General features: G+C 37.8%; 1 protein-coding gene across 2 annotated transcripts in view; it reads right to left on the bottom strand.

Moving 5' to 3' along the window:
- The window catches only part of ak5 (adenylate kinase 5), a 55,139-nt gene that overhangs the window by 2,708 nt on the left and 38,928 nt on the right, over positions 1-13,503 (bottom strand). Inside the window, exons 9-12 of one of the 2 annotated variants that reach the window (XM_056740865.1) lie at positions 7,712-7,754; positions 6,058-6,102; positions 1,706-1,869; positions 966-1,082 (exon numbers count right to left, since the gene is read on the bottom strand). In XM_056740865.1, the coding sequence (XP_056596843.1) occupies positions 966-1,082; positions 1,706-1,869; positions 6,058-6,102; positions 7,712-7,754 (369 nt within the window). The remainder of the gene's footprint in view (positions 1-965; positions 1,083-1,705; positions 1,870-6,057; positions 6,103-7,711; positions 7,755-13,503) is intronic. The other variant, XM_056740874.1, reaches the window with a different exon arrangement.

Below are 13,503 nucleotides of genomic sequence, written 5' to 3'. Positions count from 1 at the left end.
TTAGTGAGGCCAGCAGGGGGTGTTCACCCTGTGGTCTGTGTGGGTCCTAATGCCCCATTATATTGACGGGGACACTATACTGTAAAAAAGCACCGTCCTTTGGATGAGACGTTAAACCGAGGTCCTGACTCTTAGTGGTCATTAAATATCCCAGGATGTCTTTCGAATGAGAGTAGGGCTGTAACGCCGACATCCTGGCCAAATTTGACCATTCAACCCTGTATATCATGGCCTGCTAATCATCCCCATATGTATTAATTGGCTTCGTAACTCTGTCTCCTCTCCACCAATAAGCTGGTGTGCGGTGGGCATTCTGGCGCAATATGGCTGCCGTCGCATCATCTGGGTGTATGCTGCACATTGGTGGTGGTTGAGGAGATTCCCCTTCCATGTAAAGCGCTTTGAGTGTCCAGAAAAGTGCTAAATAAATGTAATGAATTATTCTATCGCTGTTCTTCAAACCTTTTCAGGTATTTCTCATGATAATAAAGATTTATAGTGATGATGTTTGACGAGTGTTGCTTTTTATAAATGCACGTTTTAAATGACTCAATCTCGTAGTGATTTTAGATCGACCAGTAACATTACTAATGATCAAAGAGCCATAGTTCACGGAAGAGCTGTGCATAAAACACAAAATCGATTTAGACATTTATGATTGCCGTGGATCGCTATATATAATTTCCAGGCTGACTATGTTCTACAGGGAAGAAAGAAAATCACAGGAGCATTACAAACCTGTATGACTTTAATTAGTAAAGAGCATTGGTAACCAAACAATACTGAACCCCATTGACTTCCATTGCATGGACAAACACAGTTAACAGTTTGTCAACAGAAGAAAGAGAGATTTTTATTTTTGGGTGAACTGTCCCTAGGACAGCTGTCCCTGTCCACCATTACGAACCAACTCTTTGCTGAAATGTATAAGTACAGTCTTGGAATCTTTCCTGAAGACCACTGACCTTGGCTTCATACTCCTGTGCCTGCTTTAGGTTCTTTGGAAAGCCAGTGACAAGGAAACCCTTCCCTTGACGTACGGTTGACGCCATGGACTCGCACAGCAGATCCAGCACGGTCTCCTTTAAAAGACACAAATGTGAAATGCTCTTAAGACTAACAGATATTTGGACAAATAAAGATACTCAACGGATCGAAAGTGAGAAGTCTGGGAAAACGAAAAGTAGTTCACGGCAAATGTTAATGACAGTCATGTTGCTAGGCAACACTGCTGTAACATAAATCATCTGATTATGTCTGTATCTCTCTATTCCACATGCTGACTCTCAGAGGACTCGATCAACAAATACAACACAACATGATTCGATCCTGTGATGAGTGCAGTATAAATGAAAAACAAGTCAGCTGACCGTATCTGAACAGCTTTTCAAAGACAGTCAAACGTATGCTTCCTTAACACTGTAAAAAAATATCTGAAGGGTAAAATATTTCATGTTTTCCTGTGCAGAAAAAATCCTTGAACAGATCATATGTGGCACACCAGTGAACTGACCTGAACTTCTTACACATTTTTCTTTGCCTTGCTAGAACGAAACTGATTGTCCTAAATAAGCAGTGCTTTATGAAAGGCAGTCTAGACACTCATAAGGCTCCTTTCTAGAATCGTTCAAACCCTGAATGCATAAAAAAATGACTAATTGAATGATGATAATTTCCCCAAATGGACATTAATGTGATTATGCACCTCTGGAAGTTGTTCTCCTCTCTCCAGGAGGTCTCGGAGAAACCGTCCTCTCTCGCTGTAGGACTGTAACTCACTGCACAGGATGTCTCCAGGACACAGTCGTTTCAAACTGTACCGTTCCTCTATCTTCTCAGACTGAAGAGCTTTTCCTGATCCAGGCCCACCTAGACAAACACCACCCACACACGGCAACATCAATGAATGTTGAGCAGAACGGCAGAAACAGATCTACAGCGAGAGAAAAAAACAGAAAGATACTGCTAGGAAGGAGAGATTGCTCTAGATACTGGGGAACAACGGCCGGAGCTTCAGTAATTGACTGTCTTGGGAGATTATGAGGAAATATCTATCGTCCACACCTTAGAATATCTGCTAACCCACCGTGTGACCTAAATCCCATAGGCTTTCATTAAGATTCCTAACACATCTCAGAGCAACCCTTATTTGTCTATACAGCCTACAGGAAATCTTCCCAAAGGCTAAAGCGTCTTCCAAGGTTTGCACATGTTGACTATTACTGGTTGACCGCTTACAGGGATGTGTCAACAGTATTTCAAATGTTTAAGGAATCATTGCCAATGCAATGCTTTCTGGGTTATTGTATAAACAGTGAGGGAAAGTATTAATAAAAAACATTAAAACAGCAAAAATCTATGACAATATGTATCAGTATATACATTTTCCAATTATAAGCATAAACTTTATAATGTTTACACTTCGGAAATTTGCCAGCCAGGTAAGATAAATGAACTTGTTTTTCAAGAATCATTTTACTTCAAGATTATTTCTCAAGCTTATTTCTTTCAAAGTATCTTCTTTGTGTTCAACGGAACAAAGAAAACGTCCCCACTATGGTAGTCAATGATGGCCAAGAACTGTGTGGTTATACGCATTCTTCCAAACATCCTACTCTGTGTTCATCAGAACAAAGACATTTATACAGATTTGGAACAACTCGAGGGTGAGTAAATAATGACAGAATTTTCTTTTTTGGGCAACTGTCCCTTTAAAGAGTACATAACAAGAGATCACGAAAATCACATTTCATACAGTGTGCAATGTTACCGTGTTTGAAAGTAAGCAGTCTGCCAAGTTGCAATCCCAAGGTGAATGAATAACAAAGGGAGTCAACTCTGAATCACACAAACTGGTCGTCCCTAGTCCTATTCGCGAACCACCATGGATTTACGTCACTACCAGACGCGATTTCTTTAAGACTGCAAGGGAAGCTCAGCTTCCCCTATAATTGTCAAAAAATGAATGGTCAAATATATGTACTATTATGTTAACATTTTATTGACTAAAAATGCGTTAAACACGTTCATCTTGAACGAAAACAATTTCGTTCAGAATCAGTTACTTAGGTCGGCTGACTCGATTTCCTTCTCATTCATTCCCGTAGCGTACAGTGCATAACTCTGTTGAAGCCCAGCGTCCATTGACTTCAATGGGGCTGCTTTAAACAGGTTTTTTCAGTGCTTAGAAACAAGACGGTCATTGGATAATGCTGCGATTATGTCCCGCCCACGGACGCTCAGCATCTCTGGGATGAATGGAGGAGTGGGCTGGCCCGGACTCCAAGCGTCTGCGTGATGATTGGAGGGTCTGTCATCTCTTTTTAATCCACTTTTATGTCCTAAAACGCTCATTTTTTGGGGTCGACAGCTTATAAAAACGTATTTCTTGTTTTTTTTAGCTTGTTTGCTATACACATTGTCACATATCAGCTTTTAGACATTGTTTTTTTTTGTGATAAATCATAAATGACAAGGAGGCGGCAGCTTCTCGGAAGAGACGGTTGGTGTGGGCATGGGCGTGGTCTTCAGATTATGACGCATATCACTCTGTGTCTTAATTTCCAACTCAGTCCCATCGCGGATTTTGCATGTGTAGTCGAAAGACAAACTGCTGCAACCTTCATCGTATATTTCACACAATTTCACACCACATTCATTGTTTCAGTCGCCACTGGTCACTACATATAGTCCCCGCCCTACGTTTTTCTAGGACTGCCTGCGAAAAGTTTACTCTACCTCCAAAAACTGTATCTCGTGAGACTCATTCGCGGTAGACCAATCACAGCAGACTACACCATCTGACCAATCACACCAGACTATAAACTAGCGGATAGGAGAGGATTAGACGGATGTATCGCAGAACAAATCATTTGAGAGTCAGTCAAGAAGTAAGATAAGAATAACTGCCCATTATTACAAAATAAAGTTTTTTTACACCTTCTATGTACACAAACTTGTTGTTGGTCACTCCATTAACCAAAGTAGGACCTAAAAAAATCCTAGTTATGTACTCTTTAAGAGTACATTTGAGTAATGTCACAGCAATGATTAGGCTTCCATGCTGCCCTTTCCCAGAGACAGTAAGGTCCTCAAACATTAAAGCAGTTGGCTCCGACCAAGAAAATAAATAATTTACTGCCCAAGAAATGCATTTTATGTCAATATAATGTTGTCATATCATGAATAATAGACGTGCTTTTGGAATTCTATCGCAAACCCAGGGAACCCAGCATGAGACAAACTCTCTCAATTTAGACCCAGTCAAGAGACAGAAACTGAGTCAGAGTTAATTCCAGGAGGAACACATATGTTGTGAAATATTTCTTTCACTCAAAGCATTGACTTAGTTTTATTTCTGACAGAATTTACTGACTGACGTATCAAACAGTGAGTGGGTGGTTTCATGAACTATACACAAAAAAACGGAGAAGAAAAGTGACGGAAATGTTTTCTTCAAATTTAGGAAATAAGACCGAGATGTTCTGTTCCTGACTTCCATGAGCAACCAGAGTATTTGAATTGGTTTATATGTACATCCACCCACGAGAAAGAAAAATCACAAATATTTTTAACACATCTGTTTCTCCTAGAAAGCCTATGGAGACCAAATAGGAGACTTTTTTGGAGTTTGAAGGAATTGACTAAAACTTATAACTGAGGCAACATGGAGCAAGAACACGGCATAAATTCCCTGAGGACTGGACAGCACCTCAAATCCCCTGATCTGTGGGAAAGCAACCTCTGAGCCAAACAATCCTCTGGCTAAATATAGATCACTTCATTCCTTAAAACACTCTTCTGCCAAATTTCTCAAAAGCTTTGACCCTGTACCATTTGCTTTCATGGCAGACAGCAGCTTTTGAAGAACTATATGATCTGATCACGTTTATCTAACAGAAAACAGAATACGTCCTTTTCTAGAGTTTCCTCAAAAAAGGAACATTATTTTATTGTTTACCCAGAACACAAAAGAAGATATTTTGAAGAACGTTATGGACAAAATCACTGAGACATCTTTTCTCTGACACTGAGACACTGAGAGTCATATACAGGTTTTGAACCACATGAGGCTCAATAAGTGATGAGAGAATATTTATTTTTGGATGAACTGACCTCTTTTAAAATACTTTAATACACTTGTAAATCAATACATCTGTCAATAATACTACATTTCGTTACACTGTACCTGTATATGTGTAATGACAATAAAGTTGAATCTAATCTAATAATATAGGCTAGTTTTAGCCTGCTTATCATTGTACAAAGCCTTTTTCTCAATCTATTCTAAGTTTAAACTTAAAGTTTAACTGCAAAAAACGTCCCTCAGAGGAGCCCCGAGTCTGGCTCTTAGCTCTAATCGTTAGCCATTTTTTTCTTTGACAGGTACCACTGCACAGGTACAGAGCTAATAAATCTTTCCCTAACTCTTTAATGTCTGGGTTAGCTGTTTAGAGGTGTTTAAGAGCGTCATTTATCCATACCATCAATCTCACATCTGTCTATCCGTTAGACTGATGACAGCATATTCACAGAGATACTGAGCGCATAAAAGCTGTACGGTTCCCTTCATTACCTTTCCAATCTGGTGATCCAACACCATGAACTCAAACCATATCTATCAAGTTCCCATCTAAGAGCCACCAAATTGATTTCTTTGAGCCTGCCTCTCATAACAAAGAGATGTACAGGTTGGCTTTTGGTTCAACATGATTACATCCCAGTATTGTAAAATTTTTTAACCAACATGAGGAGAGAAACACCTAACAATAAGACTCCGAACATCTTGTCTTCCATTTATCAAAAACATGAATGGTGCCCACATGTCAACTGTCGCCAGTTCTAATTAGGAACGTATTAAGATGCTTTTAACTGCTCCCAATTTCACATTTCATTGTGGTGCGTGTGTGCGTCTGGTATTTATCATTAGGCCTGCTCATGTTTGAATAACCTCTCATGTATGTTCTTTGTGGGTGAAATGCAGAAACACAGACATGTGGCTTTCTGTGTGAACAATGCTTGAAAAATGTGTGACTGCTGCTGTAGTGTTCAACGTACCAATCACAAAGATGACCTTTGGTTTCTTGGTCTCTGCTGGAAAACCTGGTGGCATATTGGAAGAAGAGTGATTATGACATTAAAATTAGGTGGAAAGTAAAAATCCCCAAAACAATGCTGACATATCATGAGTACTAAAAGTAAAAACAAAGGTTTCTACTGAATCACCACAAAGCTAAGATATAGGAAAACATGTTATAACACAGAAAAATACACACGTTAGTCTTAAAGGGATAGTTCACCCAAAAATGAAAATGATGTCATTATTCACTCACCACCGAGTTGTTCCAAATCTGTATAAATATATTTTTCCCTGATAAACACAGAGAAAGATATTTGGAAGAATGCTTATAACCACTGTTGGGTGTAACTAGTTACTAAGTAATTAGTTACTGTAATTGAATTACTTTCCCCTTGAAAAAGTAAAGTAAGGGATTACTCATATGGTTTCTGTAATTTAATTACAGTTACTTTTGATGTAATTAAACTAAATACTTTGTGAAATATATGCGTGTGCAATAGTGTAATTGACATCAAAATTCAAAGTCTTACTTTAAAATCTGTACTTTAATGTATAATTCTCACATTTGTAATACTTTGGTCAGTTAATAATATTATTTATTTGAATGATTTAAATAAGCCGTTTCATGTCTATCCTTGAATCACTTAACTAATCAAGGTCGATTTAGGATATAGAAAGTAATTTGTATTGAGTAACTAAATACTTTTTGGACAGAGTAATTTGGACAGTAATCTAATTACACTATTATATATGTAATGAGTAACTAGTAATTAATTACTTTTTCAGAGAAACTTACCCAACACTGCTTATAACCAAACAGATCTCGCCCCCCTTTGACTGCCATAGTAGGAAAAAATACAAGGTAGTCAAAAGTGCCCCGGAACTGTTTGATGTCCTACTTTCTTAAAAATGTCCTCTGTGTTCAACAGAAAAAATAAAATCCTAAAGTATTTTTTCCACCTATGGGACTCAATGGGGGGTCAGTTTGGTTATAAGCATTCTTCCAAATATCTTTCTCTGTGAACAAAGAAACGTATACAGGTTTGCAAACATTTTAGGAGTCGATTCATGTGCAATACAAAATTTGCACAAGTGGTAGAAGATATGAGGAAATGTCAGAAACTATTATTGAAAGAATAACAACACATTCCATGTTGGTTTTCTTTTCAACATTGCAACCTTGACCTGGTTTTCAAGGCAGAACTCACAAAAATGTTTTTTAAATCATACCGACCTTAGTTGACTAACATCTGGCACTGTGTACATACAGCTCACACTAATACATTTGAAAGAGCTTATAGAAAGCCACAGAAAGAAAATTAAGAGGCCGCTCCAAATTTTCATTTAATCAGTATTTCTAGATGTTTTGTCGCCATTTCAACAAAATCAAACCTCAGGAGTGACATAAAGTCATTTTTATTGTTTTGCCATTAGTCACTCTTTATGTTTGTCACTGGGGGCTTTGCAATTTTCTAACCAATAAACGATTCAAAAAGTACTTGTCAACTTTAACAACACTGTATTGAAAAAGTTCAGTGTTTTTTCTTCTTCTGAATAACATACAATTTGGACATACAAGGGAAATACATATACAGTATAAACAAAATATAGTAAGAGTGATACTGCACTCACTTTCTGCAATTGCCTCTGCGTATCCTGAAACCTCTTCATCAGTCTGTGATGGAGAAAGATACATAAGAAAGTACAAATACATTACAGCTCTGTACAACCAGACGCACTCAGATACACTGCATACCAACAGAAGATCTGAACACCTTTATCTAATAGGAACATCTAACTGTCCTTGTCTAGAGTTTCCTCGAAAAATGAACATTATTTCATTGTTTACCCAGAACACAAAAGAAGATATTTTGAAGAATGTTAGTAACCAAGCAGCATTGTCTCCATTGACTTCCATTATGTGGACAAAATCACTGAGACATCTTTTTTGTTTCACAGAGTCATATACAGGTTTTGAACCACATGAGGGTAAATAAATGATGACAGAATATATATTTTTGTCTGAACTGATCTCTTAACAATCATCAGCTTTGCTCCTTTAAGCTGTATTTTGCACTCAAGCATAAAATGGTATTAAAAAAGCGATACGTTTGGATAAGTAAACCACTGCTTGCGATTTGTACAATTATTGTGTTTGAAAGAAAACATGAGAAAAACAATGGAGAAATTGACACTTTCTGGCTTCTTTGAGAGATTTTAAGCATTAAAGAAGATGAGATGTGAAAGTGTGTGTGTGTATGTGAGGGGGAGGAGTGCTGGGTGTCTCTGATGAACTTGTGATGTGGGCAGGACAGCCGGTCCGATGAGTCATGACAGAGAGAGTGAAACAAATCCACACGCGAACAAACACGATCAGAACTGAAAGCCCACAGAACACCAACCGCTAGCCAAATTCACAAGCAATATGGATGACATTTTACATTTCATTATCGTCAATCTTAAATTCTATTTAAATTAATGCATTTGCCAAACAGTTATATCCAAAGTGACTTACAGTGCATTTAAGGTATACCTTTTTAATCAATTTAGAGCTTCAATCTCACAAACTTTGCATTGCGACTGTAACTCAATCCGTACCAACTCAACCACACTCTAAAAATGGCTGGGTTATTTTTAACCCATACTGCTGGGTTGAGTCCGTTGGGTTGTTTTGTTGGGTTATTTTCCACATGTTAAACACTTTTTGTGTAGTTTTACTTTTCAAGGTGTTGGTTTAAGCCGCTGGGTTAATGTGCTGGGTTGTTTCTGCCCACCGCTGGGTTATTTTTAGAGTCTCGCGCACTTACCGCCCTGAAGACGTTGAGTGTACTACGCAACCTTTATTTTTAAAAAGAACAAAGGGGCAAAGTCACTGGTTGGAGCAATTTAAAGGTAAGTTTTTACGTTTTAAGTGAATATTACCAAACATTTCAAGGTTTGTGCATATGATAAAGAAACACAAGTGTGGTTGCCTGTATTTAATGAGTTGATTTGCTGCACGTGTGGTTTCTTAATGTATAAAGTGATGTAATTCATAATGTATTATACATAATTTATATGTATTTAGTTATTTTAATAATTTACATTTGTTGCTATATATTGTGGAAAATTTGTACTAGTTATTTATAATGTTATTTATAATGCTTTTTAATGTTTGATTTGAAACATTAAACTATTTTCTTTTAATTTTGCAAAAAATAACAATAAATAACATCAAAGTAAAATAACTGGCTGTAAAAGTAAAAAAATATATTAACAATTATTTTTACAGTCAAATATTTTTTTTTTTTAAATAAATGTCAATTGTCTGGTTGGACAATGAAGTACAGACGAAATTAAGAATAACCCAGCAAGAATAACCCAGAATTAAACACATGAATAGTTAAAATAACATTTTGGGTTTTTTCAATAGTCCAGCATGCTGGGTTAACATGTGTAACCCAGTGTGCTGGTTTTTTTTAACCCAGCATGTGTTCTGTCCAATATTTACCCATCGCTGGGTTGCCAATTGGGTTGTTTTTAACCGAGCCATTTTTAGAATGAAGTGAATATTTTGGTTACATCACACACTGAAATATCACATGTGCAGTTGTGTTGTTACAAATGTGTATGTTGCCTTTCTCTACATGTTTAGCTATTTTTACTCTAAAACAAGTGATGATATGATATATATGAATGATATTCTGATAAATCGCTCACTCATCAGATGTTTTTTACATTTCAAAAACATTTCACATGTTCTCTCTCTCTCTCACTCTCTCTCTCTCTCTCTCTCTATGGATGAGCTTTTCTCATGAATATCACAGTCTGCCTCTCATTCATTAGCTGTGCGGAGTGTAAGGTCGGCCTGGAGTCGTTTGCCTTGTTTTTATGCGTGTCGGAGCCGTGGGCGCTGCAGGAAGTGCTGGATGCATGATTTCAGCAGAAGTCAGTCTTAAAATGCAGCACGGCGCTTTGGATACATGAAACACTCACACTTGTTCTGCATCTTAATAATGACAATTATTTCTTTATAAAAGGCCACAATTTCACTTAAGAAAATATAAAACCCCTTAAAAAAAGAACATACCTGTTTATATAGCCATGCCAACCATAGTATTTCCATGGTATTCCTATACTCCATGGAATACCACACAATTATGACGGTAATTGTCTTAAATGTTTTAAAACTATCCTCCTGTAAAAGCTCCTGTAAAAGCTCCTTTCTATTTAATAGACTGCTGAAAATAGCAAGCTTTCAATCTGGACCGAAACATTTCTGATGGACAAAACCGCTGAGACAGGAGTCAAGAAACAACAGAACAAGCTCCACACTGAGATGAAGACTGTCCTGAGATCAGCTCTCATCTAGAGAAGTGGCACTGAGAGTTTACTGTGAGCAGCACAGCTGATGGACACAGATGAAAGGGTCACGCTGTGAATGTGGACCGGCCTGCGTGTGTATTACATCCAATATCTGATAATCACTTTTCGCACCATCCTCCATTAAAGAACCTCACAGAATATCTCATGCGACAGTCACATAAAACAAATATAATGCAAAATGCATGAATGTTTTTCGGTGAAACAGAATTCAGTTTCCCAGAAATCTAGCGACGTGAGAGACTAATTGGTTGTCGGCTTTTGTGCTGCAGGATTACATCGGCAGATAGCACGAATTCTGTGAGTAAGAAGATCATTTGTGTCTCTGTGTGATAGTGAGGTTGCGTGTGTGTGTGAGTAAGACAGGAAGAATGGAAAAGTAAGTGAAGGGAACAAGATGCTAGAGGAAGAGAACAAACACAATGAAAACAATCGATGACAAGTACACTATTTCTCTTCAATACAATTAGACCTTAACAAGATGAAGATAGTGTTATGTTCCTCAGAATATACTGTAAACCAGAAAATCTTTACATTCAGTACAAATGGATGACATGGAAGTCATATGACTAAATTTATGGTACTTTGATGGTTTTTATGGAAGTATATCCTTAAAGGACCAGTCCTTGAAATTAAGCGACATCTAGAGGTGAGGTTGCGAATTGCAGACATTTCGAATTGCTTCTCCATATCATGTCTTTACATAGAAATAGCTCATTCAAAAATAATCAAAACATAAAACTTCATTATGTGAGGTCTTCATACACCTCTCAAGACATAGTTATTACATTATATTGCATCTCTGTCAATAGATCCTCTCAAACATTACACACTGGACCTTTAACTGAAGCAATGTATTCTAAAAATAATGACTGAACGAACACAATCTGGGCTGCGTTTCCCTATAACGTTGTCTCTTAGCGCGCTACGAAGACTCTAAAGGTACACCTTAACTTATACCTTTCTAGGCGTGTTCCTCCAACTATACCTTAAACCTCAACCTTCTTATGTGCGACGTTAGGTTGATATCGATGCCTCGAGAATCGATTGTTCGCTCTACCTTGCGTTATAGAGTGGGTAAAGTATTGAGAAAACAATGTTTATTATAAAGAAACCCTTTAGAAATAGTAGAAATTACATTTATCAGGGCTCACTGAAATAGTCTAAAGAAAGAAAGAAATATGTGTGTATGTATTTTTTTATAATTTTCCAGGTGTCCGATCCCACACCATCACGGCCATACGTTTTCTGCATTACCCAGCTACATTAACTGGCTGTTTGGTTTCACTTCTTTTTGAAAGGGTCATTTATATTCTCATAGTTTGCGACAGTGTGTTAATGTTCTCCACGATCTGTGTTGATTCACATTATTAGCGTAATCACTCATTTGTGTATTGGGATAAGTGTCCCATCCAGAATGCCAATCACTCGCCTGAAACCCCCAATGGCATGGAAGCCTTGATGTGCCTCCATCACGTCGTGCTTGGTGAATGGTATGCATATGTAATCGGTGGCATGACGGAGCAGGATGATTGACACTGAGTCGCATCGCCACACCGAGGTCTTTCTCCTCCCATATTCATCCCCAAACACCTCCAGAAAACACCCCACGGGATAAAATAAAAGGGCCGCCATGCAGCAGCTGATTTTCAAGGCTCAACAAAGTTGGGCCAACAAGATGCAGGAGCTGCAGAATTTGCTCCCGTGGGAGGCTAAATTTTTGTAGAATTTTCTCATCTAACATGATAGCCAGGGGACTAAAATGTTCTCTAATGAAATTATGCAAATACACTAACTGGCCCTGCGGATGGCGCCGTCTTTGATTTAAGACAACTACTCGCTGTCTCACTGCCATAGTTTGACCAAACTCCCCATAACATTCATTCCCTTTATATAGACTACGCCTTTCCTGTCAAATGATTTGCCAGCTGATGTGCCTTGGGATAATAGGCTGTAATTAAAAACGTGTCTGACAAATTTATTCATGAAAACACTCTACGTTAAAGTAAAAATGTAAATTTAATACTAAATAAAATTTTACATTAAATTATGATATTAAATTTTATATGTGAAATTAAACTGCGATGTAGAAAAGCTTATTGTATAGTGGTATGAACCAATGAAGGCAATAAGGTATAGCTAAGAGCGGTACAGACCAACCTTATGAAAGTATGACTTACAGAGGAATACTTAAGTAAGGTAGAACTTAAGAATGACGTTGTGTTAAGAAAGTTTCGGGAAACGCAGCCCTGAACATTACAGTGCAGATTACATATATTTCCACTCAACAGCGAATTCCTCCTGACCTTGCAATGAGATATTGCAATGATCTCCCACAACCCCCGAGCTGGGGGGACCAAGCTGTCATCAAATGATTTCAACTCAGCTAGTCATTTTGAGTAATTTGGGCTTTAATAGTGCTCAAGTTGTTACTTTGCGTAATTAGGGCTAATAGTTTGCACTAAAAAGCCATTGGAAGATTGTTATTTGAAATCATGGATAAACAACAATGAACAAAGGTCTAGCTATCAACACTAGCAATGAATGATCAAACTATTATTTGTATGCCAATCACCCACCAAAACGTCATGCCTTCTGCAAAATATGTTTTATTTAAACTTTTAAACATAAATCAGTAAATTTACCTCAGTCAATATATACAGTACATTGGTTAGATGATAATGTTATGCCAGGACCCTTATTTAGTCTTGCAAGTCCAGACAAAACATTATTTTCTGATGATAAATTGTTTGATTTGTCCAACCAATTTGTTTTGGGTTAATTTTCCTCTGTCCCGGCAAAATAGTTTGGGAGAGGCGGGCCTGTCCTCCACTGCTAAGGTTTATGTAAATAGCGGAAAACCCTGATTAATCCTCATTTTACCGATGCTTGTCACCTTTAGTAGGGACAATAAAGGGGACGGATGAATCTGAGGGGGATCATGTGCCCACCGTCCCTAGTGCCATCTGCGTGCCTGCCCCCACCCACAGGTGTTCATACTGAAAGGTTACTGCAGAGAGCTATAAAGCGTCTCATTATAGACCCATCTGTACACATTCAAT

Source organism: Triplophysa dalaica, chromosome 3 (genome assembly GCF_015846415.1).
Source record: "Triplophysa dalaica isolate WHDGS20190420 chromosome 3, ASM1584641v1, whole genome shotgun sequence".
NCBI classification, from domain to species: domain Eukaryota; kingdom Metazoa; phylum Chordata; class Actinopteri; order Cypriniformes; family Nemacheilidae; genus Triplophysa; species Triplophysa dalaica.
The sequence above is the reverse complement of the archived record's forward strand: the minus strand, read 5'-3'. Positions and strand labels throughout refer to the sequence as shown.